General features: G+C 42.1%; 1 protein-coding gene across 2 annotated transcripts in view; it reads right to left on the bottom strand.

Moving 5' to 3' along the window:
• Window positions 1-27,975, bottom strand: part of LOC138492616 (solute carrier family 2, facilitated glucose transporter member 11-like) — a 458,430-nt gene that overhangs the window by 392,822 nt on the left and 37,633 nt on the right. For both annotated transcript variants that reach the window (XM_069619910.1, XM_069619909.1), the window contains exons 2-3: window positions 24,102-24,200; window positions 15,644-15,804 (exon numbers count right to left, since the gene is read on the bottom strand). In XM_069619910.1, coding sequence (XP_069476011.1) covers window positions 15,644-15,804; window positions 24,102-24,200 — 260 coding nt within the window. The remainder of the gene's footprint in view (window positions 1-15,643; window positions 15,805-24,101; window positions 24,201-27,975) is intronic.

Raw genomic sequence — 27,975 nt, forward strand, 5'->3', positions numbered from 1 at the left:
TTCTTACTATTCATAAATCACAAGGTATACCTCTATATCACTCATTGATTGACATTGGCCGCACATTCTTCAAAGAAGGTATGATTTACACAGCATTTTATCATCTATGTTCACTGAATGGTCTATTGCTAGTTTACCTTGATGCAAACGAAGTCAATGCAGACATTCCCTGCATCCTGGAATACAACAGGCTATGTGCATTGTACACCCCCATCTAGATATGTACCCTGTAGCTCAAGAAATACATTATTTAAAAGGAAAACTAATACAAACATAAATTGTACAATATCTCCCTGCAATGCCACTAAGGAAACAGAGAACAACTGCTGATCCATCAAATAATACAACCTCAAAAGCCTGTAGTCTCTTCTCAAAAAACAACTGCAGGGCCAGCAAAGGATACAAAGGCACAACTCTCTGGTCAATTTAAATTCAGCACCACAACTGGAGTGAATTGCTATGCAAATGCAGCAATAAATCTTCTCTTCCAATTTCCACTAGTTGTTCACAACATTTACTCAAATGGCTTGGACCAGTTGTTTTTGCAAATGCTCGTCCTTCATACAAATGCCACAAATAATCCTGACAGCACTTAGTGTTTCAGGTACAAGGCAAGAAATGGACTACTGTAGAGGAATGGTAACATTCACCATAAACACACAGGAAGATCCACAATAATTCCTAATGTACTTACTACAAGTTCTAGCAAACAAAAACATCCCTATAAATGAAATCTTCCAAATTTCATGAACATGCAAACATACATGTACTCTCTACAACCATGTTTCACAAGAGCACATCCTTAATGAATGATTTGTCTATATATCCATACCAAATTATGAATCCATTCCATTTCACCAACTTCTGCAGAATGCAAATCATGGCATAACATGCCTTTTTTTCAATTCAGAGAATTGTTCCAGCATACAAATAAACTCAGATGGCCAATATGTCATAATAATGTATATATTTATTTATTAGATATACATATAGCAACAAGCTTTGTACAACATAACGTACAAAACATATAAAATTAATTTGGCTTTACGGATAAAAAACAGTTAAAAACACAATTCAAGTCATTGAAGACATTTAAAAATCTCTACAAGGTGCAGATAAAACCTGACAATTAAATATATTAAATTGATATCATTGCCTTGCATAAAATCCAACCATAAAAAAAGGTATATCCTTCACCTTTACTGCATTATTATATGCCTTAAAATATTTAATACGTAAAAAGTTAAGACTTTCACATTCTGATATCAGATGGGACACTTTTTCATCAGTAAGATTACCACATAGACGACAATATGTGTGATAATGTACAGATTTGTTCTTCCAACTTTTTGGCGATAGGCCAACTGATACATTAAACTTGAGTAACAAGTATGTTCGAAATGTACCAAACTAGGGTATGCAGTAATATATTTTGGGATGGCCATATGGAGCCATCTCTGCTTGAAATTGTCTGTAGTAGATGTTAGATTTTCAAGATGGAGCATGTTGTCTAAAAATGCAGACTCATTTATTTTTCTCTTCAGCCAATATATCATACTAATGCTTCTAAGGTACAATGCAGAGGGCACTAACAATAACTGCAAGCTCACTAGCTTCGCACATGGCCAAGTATCTCTTGGCAAGAAAGCCTTCACAACAGAAGACATAATCTACCACACTGGTGAAACAACCACTTCAGGCCACTATAATGCATATGTCAAAAAAGAAGTGGTTGGTTTGAATGTAACAACACTTCCATTACCCCAAAACGCAGGTTACCAGCAAATGTAACAAATGCCTACTTAATATTCCTTCCACCGAAATGTACACACTAAAGTATAGTACAACACACAGTTAGAATACACCAACAGGAATCCAACTACTTTAAACATACCCTTCATGATAATACACTTCAAATATGCCATCACAGTTCTACTTGCAAAATACATCCATACTACTATAATAGTACTTGTAAAATCAATAGAGTTAGAATATGGAAAGACATAGCTACTTTAAAAATGCCCTTTTTTGCAATACACTTCAAATAAGCCATCACAGTTATTTTATTGTTGCCCTAAACATCCATACTAATACAACACTTCTTGGAAAATCCAATATAGTTAGAATACACCAACGGGTATCTAACTACTTTAAACATAACCTTAATTACAGCACACTTCAAGCAAACATCCTATCACACTTACACTCACATACCACATCCATGCTACCACACACATGAATTTTGTAACATTTATATTCTATACATGAATATCTTTAAAACCATGTAAATGGCAAAAACTGTAGGTAAATACAGTTGTTTTTTAAAATACATTTTGGATTTTATTTTCCCAATGACCGAATGATTATTTCATGTTAATACAACAACAGTGTACCACACACTAATGATATACCAAACATAGTACATGCAATATACTATTTATGAGGGTCACAAAAGTAAATGTATATGTATAATTGTATGCAATTAAAGGTTTTAAACATCTTTTTTAACAAATTATACTGGTTTCTTCACAGAAAAAGAACCACAGATTCCAGTTTTATTACCGCATGCAACTAAGTATCCATACCCAATATTATACTTTTGTTTTCTTCACAAAGAAACAACCACATATTCCACAAGAACTATCCTCAATTGTACTACGAGCATAACTACTATACACACTTCAATTATATTATTCCACCATATTACAAATACTGTATATTCCCCCTACGGTACCTATAATTACTGTACACATATTACTATGGCCGTGGTCAGTGGTCAGATTCTTGATGGCATGGCCTAAAGCCATGTCCCCCAAGAATTTCACCGCTGGCCACAACCACAACAATAGAATGAAACCCTACAATAAGTATGTTCAATACACTTTTAAACAACAAGACTCAACTAGAACCCCCCCCCAATTCAAATGACATTCGCAGACATATGTTCGTGTCTGCAATCAGGACAATTGACTCCAGACTCGGCGGCACCTGCACAGCATTTTTCACCTATAAGAACAGCTCCATATTAACCTTTTTCCACTCCCCCATCCCTACTAGACACTCTTTCAGGCACACAATAACCGCAAATGTATTTTTCAGAGATTTCCATTCACTGCTCTTTCCGCAGACAAAGGCCATGGTCCACGGATCCAATTTGGCACTGTCCCAAAATTATCACACACCTCAGAGTGCGCATTTGATGACCGCGAGCCACCCCTGATTGGCCCTGGAGCATCCATGGACTCTGAATCAGGAAATGAGTCTGCGGACGCAGATACTTTTTTTAACCAACTTTTTTGGCCTTTTTTGAAATAACTACTGGACGAATTTGCACCAAATTTGCAAAGGCACACTTTCTGGAACAAGCCGCCAGTCCTTGCGCAAGTTTGGTGAAAATCCATCCAGCGGTTTCAGCTGTAGGCGTGAGCAAATCCAAACATGTTTTCCATAATGACTTTGAGGATTTCAAAGGTTTTGCCCCTCACTCCTATTTAATCCCTGCAAACTTTGCAAAATCATTTTTGAGGTGACCATGTACTTTTTTTGAAAAATGTGGTGAGGATTCGTCGAATGGCACCAAACTTATGAGCTTCCCAATAAATGTTCTTTCTATGAGTTGTGGAACCTAACCGTAACGACATGGCCACTACCACAGGCCATGTAATGACGAAGCCTTGGTGGTGAAACACATCAGTTGACTTTCAATCGCTTTTCTGGTGATATCTGAATAATTAAACAACACTTGTAGGAAACAGAAATGATTGCTGTGCCCTTACTTTGCACTTCGGCAGAGTAATGTATTTGTAATATTTGTAATGATCACACTGGATTCATTTTTATTTTGGGCTTTTGGGTGGCAGCGCCACCTATAAACCAAAATATTGCATTCGAGAACAGATAGGGAGAAATTGCATATGATGGTGGACACAAATCTTGAAGCTGTTGTTTGGTTATTTGCCCACCCCTTGCCTGCCCATGGCCATGCTAATCCCTATGGCCATTACCAACTAGTTTGTGTCCCTCACCATCCAAAACCCCTCCTCTTGGGAACTTTTTCAGTTTGCTTTCATCAAGCCTTACCATGAAGCTTTGCACTCAAAGTGCCGTCCAGTGTTTTTTATTTGTTAAATATGAATTGACCTTAATTATATTATAATGTATCATTAGCCTGAATGGAATCATACCATAATGTCGCCACGATTTTGCGCAACATCCGACCCCCGTTACTGTGCCCCAGCAGAGTGGGGGCTGCAGGGGTATCCCCTGCTTGCCTTGGGTGTTGCAGGGGTGCGCCCTGCTTACCATTACGATAAGAGGGGGATAAGATATGAAAAAATAAATACATTTTAAAAAAGGACTGTGCAGCATCAGCACCGCCCCATGTAAGTGGGAGGAGATGATGCCATAAGGGTACAAGGATGTTGGCGGCACACACAGGAGTGCGCTGCAGTAAAGGTAAGTTGGGGTGGGGGATTGCGGGCCGAGGCAGGTGCAGGTGGACAGAAGTGATCTATCTGATCACTGTGCTGCGCCGTAATTGCAGTTGACATTTTCGTCAGTGTGATTACAGGTGGCGCAGTGATCACATAGATTTGCCTGAACATACCAATACCTAACTGTAATGGGGATGAAGTCTGATTGTGTTGAAAAGAGGTGTGGGATGCATTGACCCACTCAGCAGTACTCCCATCCATAACAAATCTGCACTTCAGCAGAAGCAGCAAGATGGCTGCACTGGCTCCTTTGAGCACCACTGCCTCACGGCAAAACTGTGTTTTGCAACTACAAAAAGATGGCTGCACCATCCTGCCAAGCACATACTGGGCAGTATGGAACAACGAGACACACTGAGAAAGCCTGCCATTGTGTTCTTACATGTACAAAAGAAGGGGAGTGAAAAAACAGCGCTGCTTTGCTGCAAGCCCAAAGTTCCCATCGAAAAAGGGGAATATTTACATTTAAAAATGATGCTGCTCTGATGCTCTTTTTCCTCTGTTCCTCATCACACTATTTTTATGAATGAGAACTTGACATGCTCATATGCATTCACATTGCGCTCCAGCAGACAAGAACAGTATCCCTGAATGACAGGCTGTTGTTCAGGTCTGAAGAAATCAAAAGAAGCTTTACTTCAGCTACATGGCAAACGCTTTACTTTTGGGGCTACACAATATCAAAGATCAATGCATCAGAGAGGTACTGGCTCTCTGGGCCTATGTCAATTTCAGTGCATCTGGTTTAAACAAATTGCTGCATACAAGAAACTAACTCTGGTTACAAAAAAATGTGGGAATTCAGAGGGAAGAGAAACACCAAATTTGCAAGGAAAATGTCAGCAGTCACCACATGTATAAATGTACTTTTGCAAAGAAAGAAAAATACTTGTTTAAAAGTGTAGTTTGGGTAAGTCCCTGCCCTTATCTAGCGATGTTAAGGGTTTTGTGCTGTGAAACACATATGGGAGATCTTATTCAAAAGGCTTTATTCTGATTTATAACAAAAATAAATAAAATAAGGAACTAAGCTGCATTGGCTACATGGGAGAATCAGCCCCAAACAGGTTTCTGCTTGGGGGTTGCCAGCAACAGAGGGCCCCTCACCGCTGATGCTAGAACACACAAGTGATAATTGCTACCTTGGCAGACTTTTGTCTGGGCTGAGGCCTCTTACAATAGAACTTCTGGGACACCAACCTGTGAAGTGGAGGGGGCCATAAACATTAAATCAAACTGGGATACCCCCTCCCCACACTGGGCTGAATTACAGTTGGTGGTAGCTGAAGAGAAGAAAATGGTCGCAGGGAAGGACAAAGGATGCCCACTTGTTTCAAAAGACTATTTTATTAAGAAACTTTGAAGACGGTTATTTTTGCCACAGAAATGCACAGGAATGTAAAAAGTTAACAGTTTTATTGTAATTGTGTGGGTTTTAATTTAAGACATTGTAACCTTCACTGCCACCGTGGGAACAGAAATGGCAGAGAAGTGGGAATTCCACAGAAAATGTACCTGATACCAATGTGAAAATCAATACTGATATGCCTAACAATAATCCATACACATGTATAAAGTTATAGAATCTTAGGCCGAATATTTCACACTAAAAATGACTAAAAATTATTAGAAGGGCAAAACAATGTCTTACAAATTGTAGAGTTAGACTGGTGTGTTCTGCATAAAATATGTAACCTGCTTACGTAATTTGTTTAAAGGCCCAACTATACAAATGTGCCATTTATGGCAAAACTAGATTTTAGCTAAAGTAACTGTGGGAGGTTCTGGACATTGTAAAACTCACATCTTAAATCTGACATCATACCCTTGAAACCCAACCAGCTGAGAGGAAGACAGTAACTATCACCCCTGGCCAATCCATTTGTTTAAAGGCATGCTTAGTTAAGCCTGCCCTACCATATAATTCTATGATGTCACCATGCTCTATAAAAAGGGTGGCTGACAGAACTCTGGACACCCACTCTTCCTGAATTTTCTGCACCTGCATTCCTGATCTTCCACATTCATCTTGCCAGATTCCAGATCCCACTGCTAAGTCAAAGCATAGCTTATTCCAGAATCCACTGCAAGGCCAAAGCATTGCTGACCATCCCAGAAAGACCTCAATCCAGAAATACCACTATAAAAACCCAATAAGCAAAGGGAAACGCTGTTATATTCTTTTGGGAAGCAACCTGAGACCAGCCTGGCTTTTTGCCCACTAACCCTTGCTGCTCGTACTTACAGGGTGGAGGGCAGGAGCCCGTCCCTGCTACAACAGCTTCATACGCCTGCTCTACGCCAGGCAGACCACGTGGGACCATCATAGGACTCATCATAGGCCTTATCTGGTTCCCTTTGGCATACCTGCCTCCCATGTAAGGCCGTCTGTGTGGCTTTAACCTATTTCCATTTTCAAAACTGAGCGTACATACGCATGCAGCTGACCCTAAGATGTCTGCCGCCAAGTTCTGTGTACCTGTTGCATAGCAACAGGCCTTGTTGCATCAAAGGCTCTGATTGGGCCATCTACAGTATTTAATGTTTCCTGCACCGCCAGATGGCTCTGGCCGGTCTGGTACTTGTAAGGCCTAGTATATAAGGCCTATCTGTCTGAATATGTCCTCGTGCTGATCATACTCACAGGGTGGAGGGCAGAAGCCCGTACCTGCTACAACAGCTTCATCCGCGTGCTCGACCCCTGGCAGACCACATGGGAAAATCATAGGACTCATCATAGGACTCATCATAGGCCTTATCTGGTTCCCTTTGGCATACCTGCCTCCCATGTAAGGATCTCTGTGTGGCTTTAGCCTACTTCCATTGTCAAAACTGAGCGTACATATGCGTGCAGCTGACTCTAAGATGGCGACCACCAAGTTCTGTGTACCTGTTGCATAGCAACAGGCCTCATTGCATCGAAGGCTCTGATTGGGCCAGCTACAGTATTTACTGCTTCCTGCACCGCCGGATGGCGCTAGCCAGTCTGGTGGTTGTAAGGCCTGGTATATAAGACCTACTATCTGTCTGAATCTGGCCTCTTGCTGCTCGTATTTACAGGGTGGAGGGAAGGAGCCCATCCCTGCTACAACAGCTTAAGCCGCTTGCTCAACGCCAGGCAGACCACGTGGGACCATCATAGGACTCATCATAGCCCTTATCTTGTTCCCCTTGGCATATCTGCCTCCCATGTAAGGCCCTCTGTGTGGCTTTAACCTACTTCCATTGTCAAAACTGAGCATACATACGCGTGCAGCTGACCCTAAAATGGCCGCCGCCAAGTTCTGTATACCTGTTGCCTAGCAACAGGCCTCGTCACATTGAAGGGTCCAATTGGGCCATCTACAATATTTACTGCTTCCTGCACCCTCGGATGGCGCTAGCTGGTCTGACGCTTGTAAGGCCTGGTATATAAGGCCTACTATCTGTCTGAATCTGTCCTAAGGTATCCGTGAGGCATCCGCCACCCTCACTGCGCACTCAGCGCATCTACTGCCAATTACCTAGCGCTTGCACTCGACCACTGTGATCATTGAACTTGTATACCTTTCCCGCTGGACACACCTCAGGACTGTATCCAGACCCGCGCAAGGTTTGTGAAAGAGACTCAGGATACTCTCTAGTGCTACCTAACCATACCGTAAACATTCTTAAACAATACCCGTACCTTAACAATCCCCCCCCTGTGCTAACTGATTTGAGATAGTCGCTTAAATGCTCTACTTATCGCGAAAATTGTAACCAACCCACCGTGCCTTACGCACAATCAATAGTGTTTCTTACATGTTTCAAGTTGTTCAAACACTCTGTATTTAGATTCTATGCATTTCACACTACTAACAGCCTTTTAGCTAACTATCCAAGTCACTTTGCCCACTAGACAAAATAAGACTACACATGCCTAGATACATTGTCAATAGTACTTCAAGTACAGCAAATCGCTTTAGCCTACTATGTCTCACACATTACAAATTGCGTTGTTCGGTGCCTATTATGACAGGTATGCAAGAAATGTGCATTCTCATTTACTGTGCCCGCGCATAGCTAATTGTATCCATCAATTATGTGATACGCTAGCAAATAGCTGCAGGACAGATATTGAGAAAGCTGTTTTTACCCAATTGTGCCCTGCATTGCTAAATTATATTGGTATTATTATAAATGCATTGATCTACCAATTCAGCGATCTTAACAATCTCTTCCCCCTTTGTGAAAAACTGAAATATATCTGTAATGTATAATCGGCCAAAGCCAAAATTGAAACAGCCCAACTAGCTATCCATATCTGGATCCTTGCTATAACATATTCTATGCTACATTGCCTACTATACCCATCATGCCTACTTAAAAACTGTATTGACTCTGCCTATGCAAACTAGGACTATACTGCTGTGCAACTGCCATACCCATGTTAGATTAGCATATTTGTAAGGACGCTGCATTTTTTACGTAAACTTGACCACTGTGACGTATAATTGCCTTACTCGGGTCAGATTAGCCTACTCAAAATCTACATCGGTCCTATATATGGCAGATTTGCCCTCCTTGCTGTATAACTTCCAACTCATGTTAAACCCAGCCTAACCGAATTTGCTTACGCTACTCCCATTTTGGAATAGCCTAGTAAGTGCCATAACTACCTTACCATGGTCAGATCTGTATACCTCAGCCTAAACCAGTGACTATCCCTAGACCGGACGCGAATGAATCACCCCTACCTCCATACTGCGCCCTATTCAAAAACGATGCACGACAAAAAGACTCTGATAGCCCTTCTAATGTTGCTTAGCGCACCAATATTCTTCCTAGCCATGGTCCAAATTAAGTTTGCAAAATCCAAAATGTATGCACCTTGTCCCACATCTGATAGAAACTCTAGGCTATGATCCAGACTCCCTTGCTTCAATAAGCCTAAAATTATCAACAAGTACCCTAATCTTCGATCTAACCACACATTTAACACCTTGCACCTTGAGCAATCCCTCACACGAACAACACCATGTTCCAGTCCTAAACAACATATACTAGCCTCTATGGAACTACAGAGACTACCCACCACTACCACACTAGCTGCAGCTCTGATCAATGCCAGATCTGTAGTGGCTCATGCCACTGAAATAGCTGACATCCTATCCTCTGATAAATTAGAACTCCTAGCGATCACAGAAACATGGCTGTAGGAAGCAGTGGGCCCAGCCCTCACACTAGCCATACCAGAAGACTATCACCTAATTAGAATGGACAGAGCCAATGTCAGAGGAGGTGGCTTAGCCATCATTGCTGAAGCTAACCTCAACCTAAGACTATCACCGTCACTCCCACTAAAATCCTGTGAACTACTTACGGCCAAATTGCCCACATCCCCCATTGCACCTTAACCATCCACTTAATATACAGGCCACCAGGGCCCGTCGGTACATTTGAAGAGCATCCTATCAAACGATACCAAAGACTCCTCTCAAATACTTATTCTGGGAGACTTCAATTTAGGATTCAATTATCCAGAGGACAAACATGCCCAAACTATAGCAACTATGCTCACTGAACGCAACCTCAACCAAAAAATCCTCGCTCCAACTCATGATAGAGGTAGAACCCTAGACTGGGTAGCTACTTTGAACTGTCCTACTGCCATCACTAAATTCAGCCCCCAACCATGGACTGACCATCACTTAATCAACTTTTGCCTAACTCTAGACAAACAAATAGCTAAAGACAAAATTATGGCAGATCCTTTCCCCACTAGATCAAAGAAGGATATTACTCCTGACAAACGTCTTCCCCTCCTCCTCCCAACCATTAATGCTCTCCCAAGCAATTCTGATCCTGACTTTTTCGTGAATCTCTACAACAACACCATGACCAACATGGCACCCCTAAACCTACGCAAGAGTAAATAGCAAGCTCCCCACAATGCCTGGTTCACCCCCCACCTTAAAGAATTAAGGTCACAAAAGAGACAACTAGAAACTCTATGGCAACACTCCCCGACAGATGAAAATAAATTGCAACTTAAACTCCTGGCAAATAGTTACAAGAAAAAAATTATCCGTATTAAAAAAGATCTCATCAAAGAAAGAATCTCAAAGGCCAGCTCTAACACCAAGGAATTGTTTGTGATCCTTCAGGAATTAGAATCACCTATACCTCCTCCCGACAATTTACCCAAAGACAAACAATGGTGCACTAGCATCCAGAACGCCTTAGCTAACAAAATAACAACAATGCAGACTAAAATTGCCCTAAAAAAGCCTCCTTGCCCCCCACTGAGATGTTAACCACTAACCCTGCTGCTAACGATAAGCCTTGCCTAGTTCCATTCAAATTTACTAAAGTATCCATTCAGGAGACTGAAAAAATTATTGCTTATTTGATGCCATCTAACTGCAAAGGAGACAACTGCACGGCCTAAATAATAAAGTATGCCACAAAAGATTTAGCTCCCTGTATCTTGAAACTAATTAACACTTCCTTTTCATCTAATACAGTCCCGCGTAACCTAAAAGAGTCCTGACTTCTTACCGCTTCTTACCAAAAAATGCTAGACCCTTCCATCCCGACTAATTACAGACCCATCACCACAGTCCCCTTCCTCCTCAAGATAATAGATAGAGCAGCCTATCTTCAAATTCAAAATTATCTTGTGATTAACCAGATCCTGGGCTCCCGCCAATCAGGATTCAGACCACAACACGGTACTGAGACGGCCTTAATAGACCTCAAAGCACAAATTGACAAGCTCAACGATAAAGGAACGACTGCGATGCTGCTCCTCCTCGATTTGTCAGCGGCCTTTGACCTGGCGGTCCATGCAATCTTATGCAATCACCTAACATCGGCTGCTCACTTCTCGTCTGACCAGGTGTTAAGGACGGGACCCATTAAGGGACTTCACAGCTAATAACAGTACCGCAAATTGCAGTGCCCTTATTAGCTCCATCCCCATTCCCATTGAGCCCTATGGGGGCTTGAATGGAAATGGGGAATGGTTCCCGGATGGGGACTTACCGGGTCCTCCAAGGTTGGAATGACCCGGTAAGTCCCTATTTCGGGAACCCGGACCCGGAATGCGGTAAGGGGGTAGTCATGGTGCTGGTACCGCGTAATGAGGCCCAATATCAACAAAATTCAGACAGTGCAACCAACGCCCTTAGAACGGCTCTGATCTTCCCGACCAGGGACCACGTTTCCAATACAAGGAGAGACCATAATTGGCTCAAATCAGCATCAGAATCTTCCTCAAAACAGTGTCACTAACCTTTAAATGTCTAAATAATGCAGCCCCACCCTATCTAACAAAGAGAATAACCAGAAGAACCTCTCCCCGCCCCTCCACAGTGGCTAATTCCCACTGCCTACAAGTACCTAGATTTAGGCTAAATAAAACGTGTGGGAACAGTTTCCTTGTAAAAGCTGCCCAGTACTGGAATGCACTCCCTCTTGAGCTCAGAACAGATCAGTCCCGCTATAGCTTCAGACGCAATACCCTCAACTGGTTACGTTCCAATGACCACTACGACTAACCGACTTGCTCCAGACTGTAATGACCCTGATAATTACATATGTATTGACTGTGATCGAATGTATATATCTGTACTGACTGTGCTTGAATGTATATATGCCTTATTTGCCTGTAACTAAGCTGTAAGTATCCTTGTACTCTTTTGCGTCCTGTGCGCCCTACAAATTCAATAAACAAACAAACAACCAAACCGACAAACAAACTGTATGCCCGCTGCAACCCTGCCATCCAGCTTTCCTGATTATCCGGTGATCAGACAGGCCCAGCTATTGTTCTGCTAGGAGAGTCCGCTGCTAGCTGGTGACCCAAGCCCTGGAGTCCAGAACCCGGTTTACTGTTCCTAATCCCAAATTTAAGAACAGACTGTGGGTATCCCCCATCCCACAACACATAGTCTACCCCACCTTGACTTTTGTCTTTGTGCCACTCTCTAAGCAACCCTATCCATCTCCTGATAACTTGTCTAGACTGTTCTAATTTTCAGTGCACCTAGTTTTTTTCTAGTGTTAGCGCAATTCTTTCATTCACCTCATCTTGTAACTCATTAGTAATATTTGGAGTAATTTAAATGAATTCCCACATAGATCAGAACCCAGCGGGAAAAGGTTGACATCGCGAATCAATCTTTTAATGTACCGTGGCTTTCTTTAACAATATAGTCGAGATGATTTAGTTTAAGCAAAATTTGCCTTTCATTTTTAAAACCGATTTTCTCTTTTGAACTGCTCTATTTCCCTAAAAACAAACCTCTTTCTTCCAAATCTCCTTCCTTCCAAATTTCTCTCAATTCACTAGCTATAGCCCTCCTTTCACTTCCATATTGTCCCTGTGCTGTGCATCCACCACCCTGCCCAAAAACCGCATTCTGATTCAGTATTTTTCACCTGTTTTTTGAAAGAAACGTTTTGGAATTTAAAACTGCAAACTAGAAAAAATTCAACTTTTCCATGTGTGAATTCGGCTGCACTGGGTTTTCAATTTTAACTTGCTTTGTGAACTATATGCTTTTGTGATACTTTTCCTGATGGTTGTTAGTGATGTAACACCCCTGATACTGTGATAAAAACATATGCATATCATTATTTAAACACGCATATAATTAAATTATTATCAAAATCCGAGTGTCATTTTAGGCCGTTGCAAAGGGTTTAAAATCCGGATTTTGATTCTGTTTGTTGCCTCTTATCCCTGACTACCTGATGTATCTTTCTAGGGAACATTGCCGGGGGGATCCCTAACCTGGGTGCTATCTATCCTAATTCAGAAAGTGCTCCTATTCATTTGTGCTTTGAATATGTTCTACTAGAAGGTTAACCATGTGCATTGCTTTCATTTCCATTGTCATTATCACCCCATTGGTGATTGCTGCCCAATATGAAAATTTGTGTGATTTTTGTGAACTTTAAAAATAAATAAATATTGTATTTTCACCAACCGACCTGGTTCATGGTCCATTTTGACCCGGGGTCTTTGTAAAAGGGGGTGTGAGACGGGTCGGGTACCGGCTCAATTTGAATTAATTGAAATTAAAGAAAAAGCATTCCTATTAAGCACAACATCCCAGGCTAAGACCAAGTGTCCTGGTCCAGTGTGTGACACCCGATTGGAATCCTTAACAGAGATGTCCCTAATCTCTGTAGCTACATTGCTGACCAAGCATTGGCAGTTATTCCTTTACATGCAGCATTACATCTCTCTGTGTTACTTTGCATTGGATTTCTTCTTTCCCACGTGTTGTCTCTGTGGAGGGGCAATGCCTGATGTCCCAATGAAGATAGCGAAAGCCAGTTACAATCAGCTTGATTTTAAAGCTTTATAGAGGAAGAGGTCATTATTGAGTGATAATTAACCACCCCTAGTTATGACCTGAGACAAAGCGTATAAGGCTATTAGCAGATGGTGGTAGAGCAATACATGTTTTCGAGTTTTGGTGGTGAAGTAACAATTGTTAGTTTAAAGCAAGTAAAATAAATTGACAAACTGGCTTAGTGGCATAAATGTGGTTATATTTAGTATTATTTGAATAACTAAGTTGTCTTCATGGGTTAAGCATTTAATCGCAAACTTGTAAATGGAACAGTTTCTCTATAAGAAAGTGAACGCATTTTCATGTTTTATTCTTGTTTGACCTTCTCTTTGTTGCATTGAATGTTGCAATGAAATAGAGATCCTCGTGTTAAAATAAATCTTGCCTAGAAATTGCATTCTTGTTTACATGTCTGCTTTTAAAGTCAGAATGTTCTGAAGGCAGTCAATACTTGCAGCTATTGACTTCCTTTGAACATTACGATTTGCGGAGAGAAGGCCAATATGGATCTCAGTGTGCTAATAGTGGGTGCTTATAGCGACATAGCCCAGGCGCCCTCTTTCAAGCTGTTCACCTTCAGTTTGAGAAGTTGAGATCCACTCATGAATTTGGTAAGGAACCTCAGGCAAATGACAAATAGCCAGTGTTAAGAGAATTCACTCTTATGCTATGATATTTTGCATTTATATAGCGCTATATCATTGCTATGACCTCAAAGCGCTTGCATGTGCAATCAGTCCAACCAGAGAAGTGAGTATTTTCCTTGCCTACAAAGTGCATTTGCTATGGAATAGGACTGTATCAACGAGAGTTTATCCTGAAGAACGAATTTAAAATTATATGTGAGATCCATCAGCGCAAGGTTTTGCAATTCACTGTTTTGCAACTCCCATCTCAACGGTGTGCTGGCGCTTTTTTACTGGATTGACCCTGCAGTTTGTAAACACCGACATTTGCACCAATCAGAGTGAGCCATCTGGTGATCCTGACACATGTAACTCACTGAGGTCTGAAAGTTGCTATGATCACATCTTATACCTGCATTTAATTAAGCGGAAAACAAATACGAGGAAAATTGGTTTACATTTATTTTGAGAGTCATTTTAAAAAGGAATATTTTCTCTTATAACGTTGGTGATGTTATGTACCCCTTGTTGGTAGGCGGTATTGCACGATCAAACCCACTTCCCGCTTCGTGTAGGTAATGGCACGTGATCACATCTCATTGTTGTGTACTCGACACAAACAACTGTCTACAATACAAGGCATTCTTTGCAATGCCACTGCAGTATTACGAGGAGCCCAAGTAGGCGGTATCCAATAGGAGGCCTCCTTCCAGCTAGACCCCCATAACCTGGATGACCATCGGTCACTCATGGAAGCCCAGGCCACTCCAGGTTCCATGGCATTCCACATTCCATCCAAGGCGGCAGGTGCAAGCACCATGCCACACAATTGAACACAATCATTATCAGTGACAGCACATACAAATTTCTCACGATTAACAGGGTGCTCAACTCATCACACTTCACTTTCATTAGGTACTCCGAAAATCACTCCCCTTTTGAGCAGATGATCCACACACGCAGACCTCCTGCCTAGCAGGTGTTTCACGATAATTCCTCATTGCCAGCAGGTATTACAGACAGCCAACCTCTGTTGACCAGGATCACATCTCAATAGCAGCAGTCATTCCTTGTCGAGGGTTACTCTGTAGTAAGAGGGGACCCCAGACATGAACTTCCTGTTGTCGGCAGGTGCCTAGCTTGGAGGACCCTGTAGACCTAGCAGCCTTTTCTTGAGTAACTGGGCTATACTCACTTTCCATATCTTCTGATGAGAAATCCAGAAGCCAGAGATCCCAGCAGCCCTCCAATGCTGAAGATGGACACGGTTAAGGACCACAACAGTGTGAGGGTTTCATCAGGGGTTGGGACGCCGTATCGGTGGATCCAGGTCTGATTGATGAAGTCTTTAATGTACTGCAGAGGCAAAATATTATTTGTAAAGAATATATTGTTGAGCTCTCCTGTCTTGACCACCATGCATGTCGGGTCATACCTAAAAACGATCTAACAGTCCATCATACATAACCACCAAGCCATTGACCAATCAGAAAGAAAAGTGCGGCACAATTGCACAGCGGACAAACAGATTGGAAAACTGACCTCCCCGATCTCAGTTTTCCTTCTTGTCATTCTGTAGTGGGCGGAACTGAAACACCAGAAAATATGTGCTCTGATAAACCTTTGTGTGCGTGGCCAAAGACGTAGTAAACACGTCATAGACTTGAACTCACAATAAACACGTTTGGTTCCTGATATTCCCAGAGTTTGAATATGGCAGGAAAAAATGTGTGTAACTGACACCCAACAGGGCTTTGTGAGGAGGGGGTTCAGGCATGCACCAACATGCATGTTAGGGGATCTGTGGATGTGCAGATAGATTGCCATGTGGGTGGGGCAGGCCGAAGAAGGGAATCCTCCAGGATTGTTACTCTTGTTTTTTGTTAAAAAAGAGTTCAAGTAAAATAAAAAGGTAGGCTTCAAAGGTTAAATATAACTATTTTGGGACTGTTAAAATAGTTATAAAGTGTATGGGAACCAGTAAGTGAAAAAAATAGAAGTAACGGAATTCAATTCCTGTGAGTTCCTGCTCACTTTCTCCTCTGGTATGCCAGGAATAAACAAGTGTAGGCTGGGTGAAGTCCCAGTAAACCAGTGTGGATGGGACTAGGAAAGCCTAAAAATGTGTTTGTTAGGCAAAGCCCTAGAATCAACTATGGCCTAGAATCAACTCCATTAAAGAAGTGTGGGTGGATTTAAACCCAATAAAGTGTGGTCTGGACTTGGCACAAGTACTTGTGATTGGGAAACACCCAGTAAACACTTAAGGGTGGGACTTCACTCAATAAATGTGTGGAGGCAAAAACATGCTCAATTTATCAAGCGTGGGAGGTACTTAACATCTGTAAACAAATGTGCTAAACAATAAGAAGATGGATTTGATGTAGTCTAAATTGAAGCAGAACGAGGCATAAGGGGTCGCCCATTTGACCGATTTCGATTGTTATTAGGAGAAATTTGGGCATTTCTTTCCAAAGAATAGATTTGAATAGGAGGGACATGCTGGCCAGTTTGCTTGAATGGACGGGAATACGTGTGGGAGGGACTAGCAAGTGTTTGCTGGTTAATGTATATTTAAACCCAGAGTCCGGCAAAATGGAGGAAGCTCTGAACTTTCTGTCCTTTTTACTACTTCGGGAAATCCCTGAAGATGGAGCTTCAGATATGGTCCTTGTGGACTTTAATGCTGAATGCTTGGATGAATGCTAGTACCAGGAATTGATGAGGGTAAGAACGGCAAGGGAGAGGGGACAAAGGGTACGACAGAAGTTAGAGGTTTGAGGCTTGGTGCCCTTGGATGGACATTTTTTAGGAGATGTGCCCCCGAGTTTTACTTGGCAAAACAGCCTATGGAAGTCTACTATAGACTATTATTTCCTGTCTGTTGATTTGTTCCAGAAAGCTGGAAGTTTGAAGGTAAAAAGTGAAGACTTGAGTGACCACTCTATGGTTTGCTGTAAGCTCCTACTACTTAGGGTTGAACAATCTGAGGTAAAGGCCCTGAAAGTTGTAATTAACCCAATAAATGACGCAATAATGTGGTCTCCTCGAATAGCTATGGCCTTTGATGATATGATTGGGAGTCTTTTTTGTACAAAGGTGAACATCCTGAGCCCCTCGGACGGTTTCGCCCCCTGGGTCTCCATGATTTTGGGCGGCCTAATGGCAGCAGAGCACCTGGAAAAGGCAATAAGGAAGGTGGAACATGGTCATGGCTTTGATCCTTTGGCCCAGCAGCGTAAAAAGCAGATATGACTAGAGATAAGAGCGATACTGAGTGCAGGGACTCCCGAGGAGCTCAGGGAGGTCTGCAGGGTGAAACTAAATTATTAAAATTGGCTAAAGGGTAATACATTCCTTATGAGGATTAACGATGCAGAAAAATTGTTGAGCTGCATGTTGGGTGATAACATTACAAGGTTTTGCTATTTGATTAAGTCAAAGGGAACAGACCAATATCCGCAAATCCAAGCAATATCTGAAGACGTGTGGGTAAAATATTTCACTGAAGTATATGTAAAATGTGGTGTCTGGATGTACTCAATTTGCACATGTCGGTTGCGTGGGGCCCCCTGCTGGAACTTGGATGATATTGCTTCTTTGATTAAGTTGAGTAAAAAAGGGAATGCCCCCTGCCCGGATGGCCTATCTAACTTGACTTTATAATCAAATGTATTTTTATGGGCCCAGCTTCGCTCACATTTGTTTAACATCTTGGTAAACAGAAGGCTTCTGGTGACCTGGTGTGCAGCTTTGATTGTCCTGATTTTTAAGGGAGGTGATAGATTGTCTCCAATGCACTATAGGCCCATTTCCTTGTTGGATGCGTCCAACAAAATCTTTTTGCCAAGGTGATTCTGAAAGAATTGCAAAACTGGGCTAGTGGTGCTAACTGTCTGGATCCTTATCAAGCAGGCTCCAAGAAGGGAGTAGCCCTAAATGGTTTTGTCTTGGCACTTTTGTCTGGGCAGGCAATGGAGCAAAGGACACTGGTTTTTCTGGCCTTCCTGGATGTAAGTCAAAGCATTTGATCACGTAAATAGGGAAACTTTTTGGAAGAGCCTGCAGGATAGTGGGTGTCCTCAAGCATTAATTGATATATTTGAGGCCTTGCATCGTGGAACTAAAAGTCAGATTGGACTCCCATGGCTCCTTCTCTGATTGGATAGAGATGAACCAGGGACTGCGCCAGGGCTGTGTCCTTGGTCTGTTTTTATTCTGTTTTTACAAAAAGGACATGCTTGCCTGTTGGAAAATTGTTACAACAATCCCCCCCAAGTTGTGCGATGTAACAGTTCAATACTTAGCCTACTCGGGTGACATTGTCATCTGTTCTATGACACTGATAGGACTGCAAATAACCTACAGGTGGTTAATGATTTCCTTAGTAAATTGGATCTCTCGATTAATAACACAAAATTTAAAGTTTTGGTGCTGAATAGGGGGAGCTGTAAATGGAAGAAATGTGGATGGTACATGAGAAGTCATGCTTTATAGGTGGTTAACATGTATAAGTACTTGGGCTCATGCATTTATGATGAACAGGGTAAAAATGCACCAGAAGCCAAAGTAAGGTCAAAGTTCTTGCCAGCAACTAGTCAACTTATCCAATTCAAGTATACGTTTGGGAGGTTTTCGTTACTACCTGTAATGAAGTTGTTTAAACCGAACATTGTTCCTAAACTGGTTTTTGGGGATCAAACTAGGGAAGATAGAGTCTTTTGGGCAAGGTTGGAGGCTAAATTGTGGAGAAGAGTGTTGTGTTTACCGGCCTCAGTCCCAATAGCAGGAATACTGTTTGAGTTGGGGCAACTCACAATTCAGACGGCAAATGACTGGGAAAGCTGCACTCATGTGCTGGTATTGTCTCTCTGCCTGATGCATTGTTTATTGTCCATCTTAAGGAAATGTGGGTGAATGGAAACTGTAGGGTTTTGGTGGACTGGGGTGCACGGTGTACGGGGACTCTTGTAAAAATGTAATCTTCAATGCACAAACTATCCACAAATTCCCACAAAGTGAAGCACAAGTTATTTAGACACGTGTGGACACAGCTCAGGCCTGACTTGCTGCAGTACCGATGTTTAGGCAATAATTTTACTTGGTCCATAAAGAATTATAACATTTTAGCTCCATATTAGAGGAAGCACACGTGTAGAGAATTCAGGTTTCAAACGTTGAGATTAAAATTCAATCTGTTCCCCATGATGGAGGTATTGGGGACAAGTAAAAAGGTCCTAAGGGGAAAAAGGTTATGCTGATATTGTGCCCTAGAGGATGAAACTTTTAAGCACGTGTTTGTGCCTTGGGCTCCTTGTGTCCTTGTCTATAAGGCTGTTCAAATGTTTGGATATCGTTTAAAATAAGTTGAAAGGAATTGTTCATCTACTTTATAGACATGTGAATTTGTTTTAATGTTTTAGAGTTAAAACTGAAATTGTAATACTTGTAATAATTGTATTTTCAGATGTAACGTTTTTAAGATGTTTTTTAAGACGTGAACATGATTGATTATGTGTAATTGATATGTGAAAGGTTCGGTTTTGTACTGAAACACACAATAAATCAAATAAAAATAAAATTAGGAAGCTATAGCTTCTATGAACAAAATCCTAAATATTGTAAAGATTCCAAAAATGGGAACTTTATGGTGAGTTTATGTTTTGTTTTACAAATAACTGTGTGAAGTACAGAGTGCTAGCGACAGGAAAAGTATTCTATGAGGATCCATCAGCTATGGGGGTGGGTGGGGGTGTGAGCAACACGAGCAGTGCTATGTCTGGAGATTTTCTAAACTACATCATAAATTGAAGACTAAGTACCAGAATGCCATTTGAAGAGAGCCTTAAAACCTCCTCTAAGTTTTACAATTGTACTTTCTAAAAGAAACTGTGTGATACAGTCACATGCTGATAGTCCTTGAGACTTGTGAAGTGAAGATATGAACATTACAATTTCTACAAAAAAACAAACCATCTAGCAGACATCATATAAATAAACTTGGGGCAATTGTGTAGTCAACTTTCATTGTTGCCCTGAAAGAATTACCATATATGTTAGCAGACTGCAGCTCTGGTGGGTTGGGGCATAGTGGATTCATGCCAGTTGTATCATAAGCAATAGCACCTAATCTTAGGACTTGTGACAGACAATGGTCATTCTAATTATCTATCTCTGGACTCTTACAAAATGATGTACCATTCCAGTGCCATGGGCAACCAACCTACTGGCTTGGGAAATTCTTTTGTAATGCTTCTGAATGGGAGTACTGGTGTCAGTGGCAAGTTAGTTAAGAAGAGGCAGGGAAGTCATGTCCCACCAGGACTGTCTTGGCATCTAGAACCTGCATCCCCCCAGAAGGACAAGATAGGCATTTCTCAGAGTGGCACACACCTCTGCCCTGCCCATCCCTCCAGAATCCCTGACTACCTCGTCCTTGTAGCCCAGGAATTAGGAATGCTGAGCTGGGGTCTAGTTTTGCCTTGCAAGTGCATGTGTGGGGTGGTTGTCCTTGAAAAATGGGTGTTGTTCCCCTGAATACTATTTGAAAGAGTCCAAAGCCGATTTCTGCACTAGCAGTATTAAGAGAAGAGTCAATTGAAACAATGACTGTATTTTGCCACATTCCAACATTCAATATTTTCAAAAAGGAAGCGTTTTTTTAAAAAAACAAAGCAACATATGAAACACATTAAATATTTCATAAATTGTAAGATGCTTTGTGATAGATTTAAAGAATGTTCATAATATCTCCCAACAAGAGGATTCAAACCCTTGTTTCATATTATAATAATAATAATAATATTAGACATTCTAGCATATTCAGCACTGTTCTGTATTTTGAGAAAAGAGAAGGGAAAATACACTCAAATCCTCACATAAAATGTTCTTATGAGGCAGATCAGGGCAACGCCCATAAAGAATTGGTTTTGACAATAGTATATAAGACCATGACGGTCACCCAGCATTGAACAGTTGCTGCAGGATGTCCAGCATGTCTTCTGCGGTCAATCATTGATAGACGTTGCTGGAATGAACTACTTTTTTTAAAATTATTTATTTTACAGTTTATAGTAAACTTTTTAAAAATATTGCCTGAAACAAAGATCGATTTAATTCCTATCAAATAACATAAACACAACACCCTCTTACTTCACACTTCACATACACTTGAAGTCGTTCCTTAACCCAATACTCATTGAACTAATCATTTTTCTAACAACAAACTATTCATGTTTTCTAAAAAGTTAATTAGGGCATATGACAATTTTCGAGTGGGGTTTGCAAACCACTCCCACCAATCATCACCACATAACAATGGGCTCTCGGTTTTATATACTCCTAGATATCTAGTTCTTAAAATCCTAAGAGCTGGGCAATATAGAGTCAGGTGCTTTAGGGTTTCATTACCACTATTACAGAATCAGCATATTTGGTTCAGACTCTTATCTCTGTATCTCAACCATGAACTCTTCATATGTATGATTCTGCATTTCCAACTTGACGATTTCACCAGATATTGTGGTACAATATTCCCACCTTTGCTTTCTTTAGCAGCATCTGCCATCAACCTATGTTGGTTCCGTGTATCAACTGTATTGACCCAATCTAGTTCCCACATCTTTTTTTTCCACTAGATTTGGGTTACATTTCAGAGCCTCACTGTCACTATTGAAATCTGCTAGAATGTTTCTCACATAGAAGCGCCCATTTACAAGGAACAGAATCTTTGCTGCCTTTATCCAATCCGGCATGGATATCGAACTGAGGTGTGCAATGACCTACAGGGAACTCAGCACATTTCTCGATGGACATCTACACCATGGGCCTGTTTTGTGTAAGTACTCAGGTTTTCTGCTTTTCCTATCCTCTGGCTCAGTCATCCAACCCATTTCCTCCAGGTTGTCCTCCTCCCCAAGCAAGTAATTTGTTTTAAAGATTACATCATCCTCGTCATCACTCTTGACACATGTTTTATGCTTGTTTTTGTGTTATGCGTAACTACATTGTAATCCCTATGTAGGTACAAATGTGCTTTAAGTTAAACTATTTGGACGCATTCTTCCAAATTGTTTTGGGTGCAGAACCCTGTCCTTGTCATGATTCGACCCTCCATCCTGTTCCTGCCTTTTGGGGGCCTGATATGGGGTTTATTCCCTACTGGAGTTTCCTTACAAACCTCATGCAACAGCAGTGTGGTGAATTGCAAGCTCTAAATCCTTATTTTGCATGTTACTTCCCTTTCGGATCCATTCCAGGTTTTTGGCAGCCTGTGTGCTGCTTTAATCAAAAGACTATGCTTCCCAGAATGCCTGATCCACGGCTTCATCTGCACCCTTTCAGGACAAGGTTGGGTGGAGGATAAGAAACACCTGTGGCTGGCAGGTACAGCAAGCACACACCTGAGGTGTGTGCTCGTTAGCCAGCTTTAAAAGACTCCGTTTGGTTCAGTCCAGCGCTGGTCATTGATGCAGTGTTCCTGTTTGTGACTGGTCACTTGTTCCTGGTTCTTAGCTTAGTGTCTTGTTCCTAGTTTCTAATTTCTTGTTCTCTTTTCCATGGATTTCTAATTTTTTGTGCTTATTAGTAATTTCGCCTTCCTGGATTCCCTTTCTGTCTTCCTCTGTTTTGCAGTCCCAGTGCTTTCCTTTTTCTGTGTAGCCCAGTTTGTCTGTGTTCTTTATTTCTTTGACTTTGCACTATTCAGCAGTGAAATCTTGGTCCTTTAGACACTCATCATTTATAGATTTAATATTTTATCCCAGTTGGCTGTTCCTTCCCTGGGTGGGCAGGGGGAAGGTTTTGCCCTTGTAATTTTGTTTTCCCTGCTCCTCTTCCTTTACTTTCTCTTTCAATCTGTTCCATGTTTTCCATTGCACTTCTCCCTTTGTTCCCTATTGATTGATAGGTTTGGTGTGCTGTTATCGCTAGCTCCTATGCGAATGCCTATGTTTTCCTCTCTATTCTGTAATCACTGTTCCTACTTGTCCCTTGTCAAGAGTCTGATGTATTACGCTATCCTCCCTTTGATGTTATAGCCTTTCTGGGTCCCTGTTGGATCAACAGGGTTCGTGGGCTTTGCTGACATTTCAGGTGGAATGTCTCTTCCTCGTGAGTATTGTCTTTAAGTTACCTTATACAATACCATCAACAGTGTTAGCTCACAGTTCCTGTTGTTGTTTGCCCTGTATGTGGGCTCAGCGCTGGCAAGACCTGTAGCAGCAAATGTGTGGGCAAGGAGCTTGCTGACTTTCTTTGTAAACATAAGGAGCTTCTTAGCTCTTACCTCACATCCCTTTTACTATATGTGTATTCTTATCACGCTCTACTTGCACATCCTGGGTTTTAGTGTACATGTGCCTTGGTTCCTGAGTGCATGTTGTTTGACTCAAAGCTATTCACTGAGTGATCTTGTGCACATTTCCCTTGCAATATTCACTGCCTTTATCCTCTCGTGACAGTCCTCTCCCAAAACCCTCCTTAGAGGGTCTAGGCATGTTCCCTGCATTCACATAGGATCACTTTGAAAAACATTTCCATGGCCAGGTTTGGTTCTCAGCTCACCCTGGGTTATAGAAGAGCGAAGGATGACCTGGTGCTACATTCCATCTCTTACAATTCCAAAAAACTACTCACACAAGTCATGCACTTACCTCGGCAGGGGCGCTGACAACTGAAATGTGGAAACCAAACTGGAAAGGGGGTCCAATGCACGTCACGCAGATGAAGAAGACCATTAGCCGGCACTGGAGCTGAAAAAAAAAACCCTCCGTTAGGTTTGTAGAAATTCATATTTCACAGCTATTAGCCTTTTTCTCATCTCATTTATCCTTCAGGCCCACAGTTTGGACCTACCTACCTGCGTATATTGAGTTGCATGGGCTTCTTACCAGTAATCCCATTACATTGAGTCATACTCGTCCTCGTCCCAGTCTTTGCTGTAAAGCTATGAGGTGAGACGGGCACCCACCTGGAAAGTTCTTTAATGGGTCTGGCCCTGAAGTTTCCTTCTTTATTTGTGTGGACTAAAATGATGCCTTAAGGCCTTCCTCTCACTTCTGAAAATGCTAAAGTACCGCCAGTCCCAGCAATATCCAACATAGTGAGCAAGGATTATGGGACTGGGACAAAGAAGAGTAAGACTCACTGTAATGTGATTACCGAAATGTAAACAAGACATCTACCTTTCAGCTCCTTTCCTCGTCCCAATGCTTGCAATATGAGAATCAGAATGCAGTGCACTTGGTAGTGCCCTGATTCAAGACCAGCAGAAGATGTGGTGCACAAAACACATTTCCTTTATTTGCAGATTTTTGGATTAGTCGCTCATGCAAAAAAGGACAGCCTACCCAAAGGACGGTCAAGGGGGGCCCACATTCTGCTTGTAATGTGTGATGAAACTGTTTGGGGAAGACCCGGCGGCCGCCCTCCAGATTCTGTAAAGGGAACTTCCTTGAAAGCTGTCCAAGAAGAGTACAAGTGCTGGTCGCGTACCCCAGAACATGCACAGGGTTGTGGGATGAGGATCCCGTCATCTGCTTCCGACCCAACGGTAGGTGAAATAAGGTATTTATGCAGAGGAAAATCAGTGACCACATTTGGGGGGAAGAGAGTGGAGGGGTGAAGATTAGTCCCTCTGGAACAAAACTTGATGGAAAAAGAACGAGTGCCTGAACTGGGTCCAAGTGAGGGTGTGTAAGAGAGAATTACCCCACCATTTTGGGAAGGACTTCCAGTGACATGAATAGGGGTAGGGCATTGGTGATCTGCCGAAACCCTGGTTGACGGTAGCCAGACTGGGAGGTAAGGGATCTTCTCTCGAGGACTAATCTCTTATGAGCCAGGCCCATCAAGTGTAAGTGCTTGAGGGTCTGGAGGGAGAAGGAAGGCCATCTGAGGGGAAGGGGTGCTGGATAGGAGATGGAGAAAGAGCTGGGAACATTCCTCTCTACATTAAAACTAGTCACTCTCGTACCTCTCTTCTTCTTATCCAGAGAAATTGAGTCAATGGACCCTCTTCTCAGCATAGCCCCAAGTACATATACAAGCATTACACCCATTCCACTTCATCCAGACCCATCTCATATAAATCGAGTGGGAGAAGGCAGAGGTAATCTTAATCATTCCCAGATGGCTTAGAGAGGAATGTTACTACGGTCACCCCAAACCCAGGTGCGCAGTCTCAAAAAGGGACGGACACAGAGCTCAAGAACACACGTCTGGTTCATTAATACAAGCAACCGGAACTGCCTTCAGCCAACGCTCCCGACCCCCTAACCCCAACGTCACTTCCCTCAGCAGATCGCCGCAACGGCAGCCAAACCCACATAATGATGTGGTGAGGTCGTCGGGACGTTATCTGCATGCCATGAAGCGCATTCAGATGATCTGGGTAATTATGTTTCTAAAAGTGAATCTGCTTGACTTTGATACAATTCTTTAAGGCAGACTTTGCAAGAGTTTGTAAGAGTTTTCCATGCAACAAGTGTGTATATATATATCAAAATCGAACTGTGCAATGTTCCTATTGAATTTGGGAATAATCATCTGCTTTTTGCCAGATTTTCTTGTGTGTACCTGAAAAATCGGACTTTCGGTAGCTAAATTCTGCATATTTGAGGTATTTACAGACAATACTTCCTAATTCCTGCAAATTAAGAATTTTCAAAAAACAATGTTTTCCTCACCTAATATCTCTGCCACCGTAAAGATAGAAGCAACTTTCTGCAGTTCTCATGGTTTTTCCACAAAGCTGCTGCTGCCAATGCAGACTTTAAAGTCATATTAAATATTTCAGATTTTGCTTTGCATACCACCAGATGTTGCAAGTTGAAATCAAAGTCAATTTCTTAAACAACTTGCCAGTAATCAAGTATGTCAACATCTCGAGGATCTAGCAGACACAGTGAAAAATACAATTGTAAGAATTATGTAACGCTCTGTGGATTTCAGGGTAAGTGGGCATGGAGTAAATGGGGCATGGGGAGGGCGTGAAGTGTCTAGGGGGCATGGGCCAAAGGATGTGGAGAGGCAACAAGGAGATGCTCCCCGTTGCCGCCCCCCACTCAAGATGGCGGGACCCGGGGCAGGGTCTTGGGTGGCTGGAAAAAAGCAGGCGGTACACTGTGTATTCTTGCCTGTGTTTCCAGTCACTGTGAATTCATAAGCATTAAACAGACAGTGTAGCGGGGATGCCCCAATGTTATATTCCGGGTATTTAACGACCTGTGAGCATATTTGTGAAAAGTACATAGGTGGGGTAGACACACACATGTCCATCGCTGGAATGCCAAGACTGCTAGTGTTGTCACCATGCGTAGTTTAGTTTAGTTTAGTTTCTTTGTAATGCACACCGAACCCTGGGGTAACTGGGCCATCAACTTAAGAGATGGTTACAGACATACAAGAGGATTAAGACACAGAGGTGCAGGTTGACTGGTGGTTACAGGGTAGTTGAAATGTGAAATAAGTACAAGTGACGGGGGTGACGCTGAAGTAACAGTTTAGGCAACAGTACCACGCAGTGTTACAGAGGTGAGGCAGCATAATTAAACATCGCGCATACGTGTTTAGTCTGTTAGTGTTTCTTATCGAAAAGCCAGCTCTTTACTTTGGTAGTAAGGTATGGGGCACTATTGAAGCATGCAACATTCATATACTCTAACAAAGCCTCATCCTCTGGTTCTGGGGATCACCAGGGTAGTGAGTTACAGGGCTGGGTGCCACCCCAAGCCATTGAATATTTGTCCTGGGGTGTTCTGGGGAGGATCCCATTTGTATTTTATTTATAACGCGCAAACCAACAGGCCCGGAGGCATCAGGGCGCAATTTGTACAAGGTTACAGATATGCAGGTATAACAGAGAATCATTAAACATTTACACATGGGTAACAAAGGATCATTATATACATTTACAAGAGGATCTTATATACATTATATACATATGTACAGTAGTTTCAGTGCCGATAGGTGATAGTAGCGGTCGGCAAGTCAGGGTAGGTCAGGAAGAAGCACGAAGCCGGCCTTAAAGCTGGTTGAAAAGCCAAGATCTAGTATTGGCTTTGAAGGTATTGAAAGAGTCTTCCGCTCTAATTGAAACAGGGAGGGAGTTCCATAACTTGGAAGCTAAGACGGGGAAACTTGAGCCCCCTGCTTTTTGCAATTTAAATCTGGGGATCGCTAGACAGTGGGATTGGGCTGTTCTTAGAGGTCGGGAGGTAGAGTGGCGCGATAGTCGACTACCAAGGTAGATCGGGGCTTTGTTGGCTAGGCATTTGTGCGTAAGGGCGAGTGTTTTGAGAGAAATTCTCTGTTTGACAGGTAGCCAATTTAACTTACTTCTGGTTTCTGTGATGTGGTGGTGTTGGGGAATGTTTAAAGCGGCACGAATGGCGTTGTTTTGTGTCGTTTGAAGTCTGTTCAGGTTCTCTTGGCTGGTGCCAAGATAAAGAGCACTGCAGTAATCAATTTTAGCCATAATAAGGGTTCTCGCTAGCGTAACGCTGTTAGACGTAGTAAGGAATGGTC

The sequence above is a fragment of the Ambystoma mexicanum genome, chromosome 10 (genome assembly GCF_040938575.1).
Source record: "Ambystoma mexicanum isolate Mex_15411 chromosome 10, UKY_AmexF1_1, whole genome shotgun sequence".
Lineage (NCBI taxonomy): Eukaryota > Metazoa > Chordata > Amphibia > Caudata > Ambystomatidae > Ambystoma > Ambystoma mexicanum.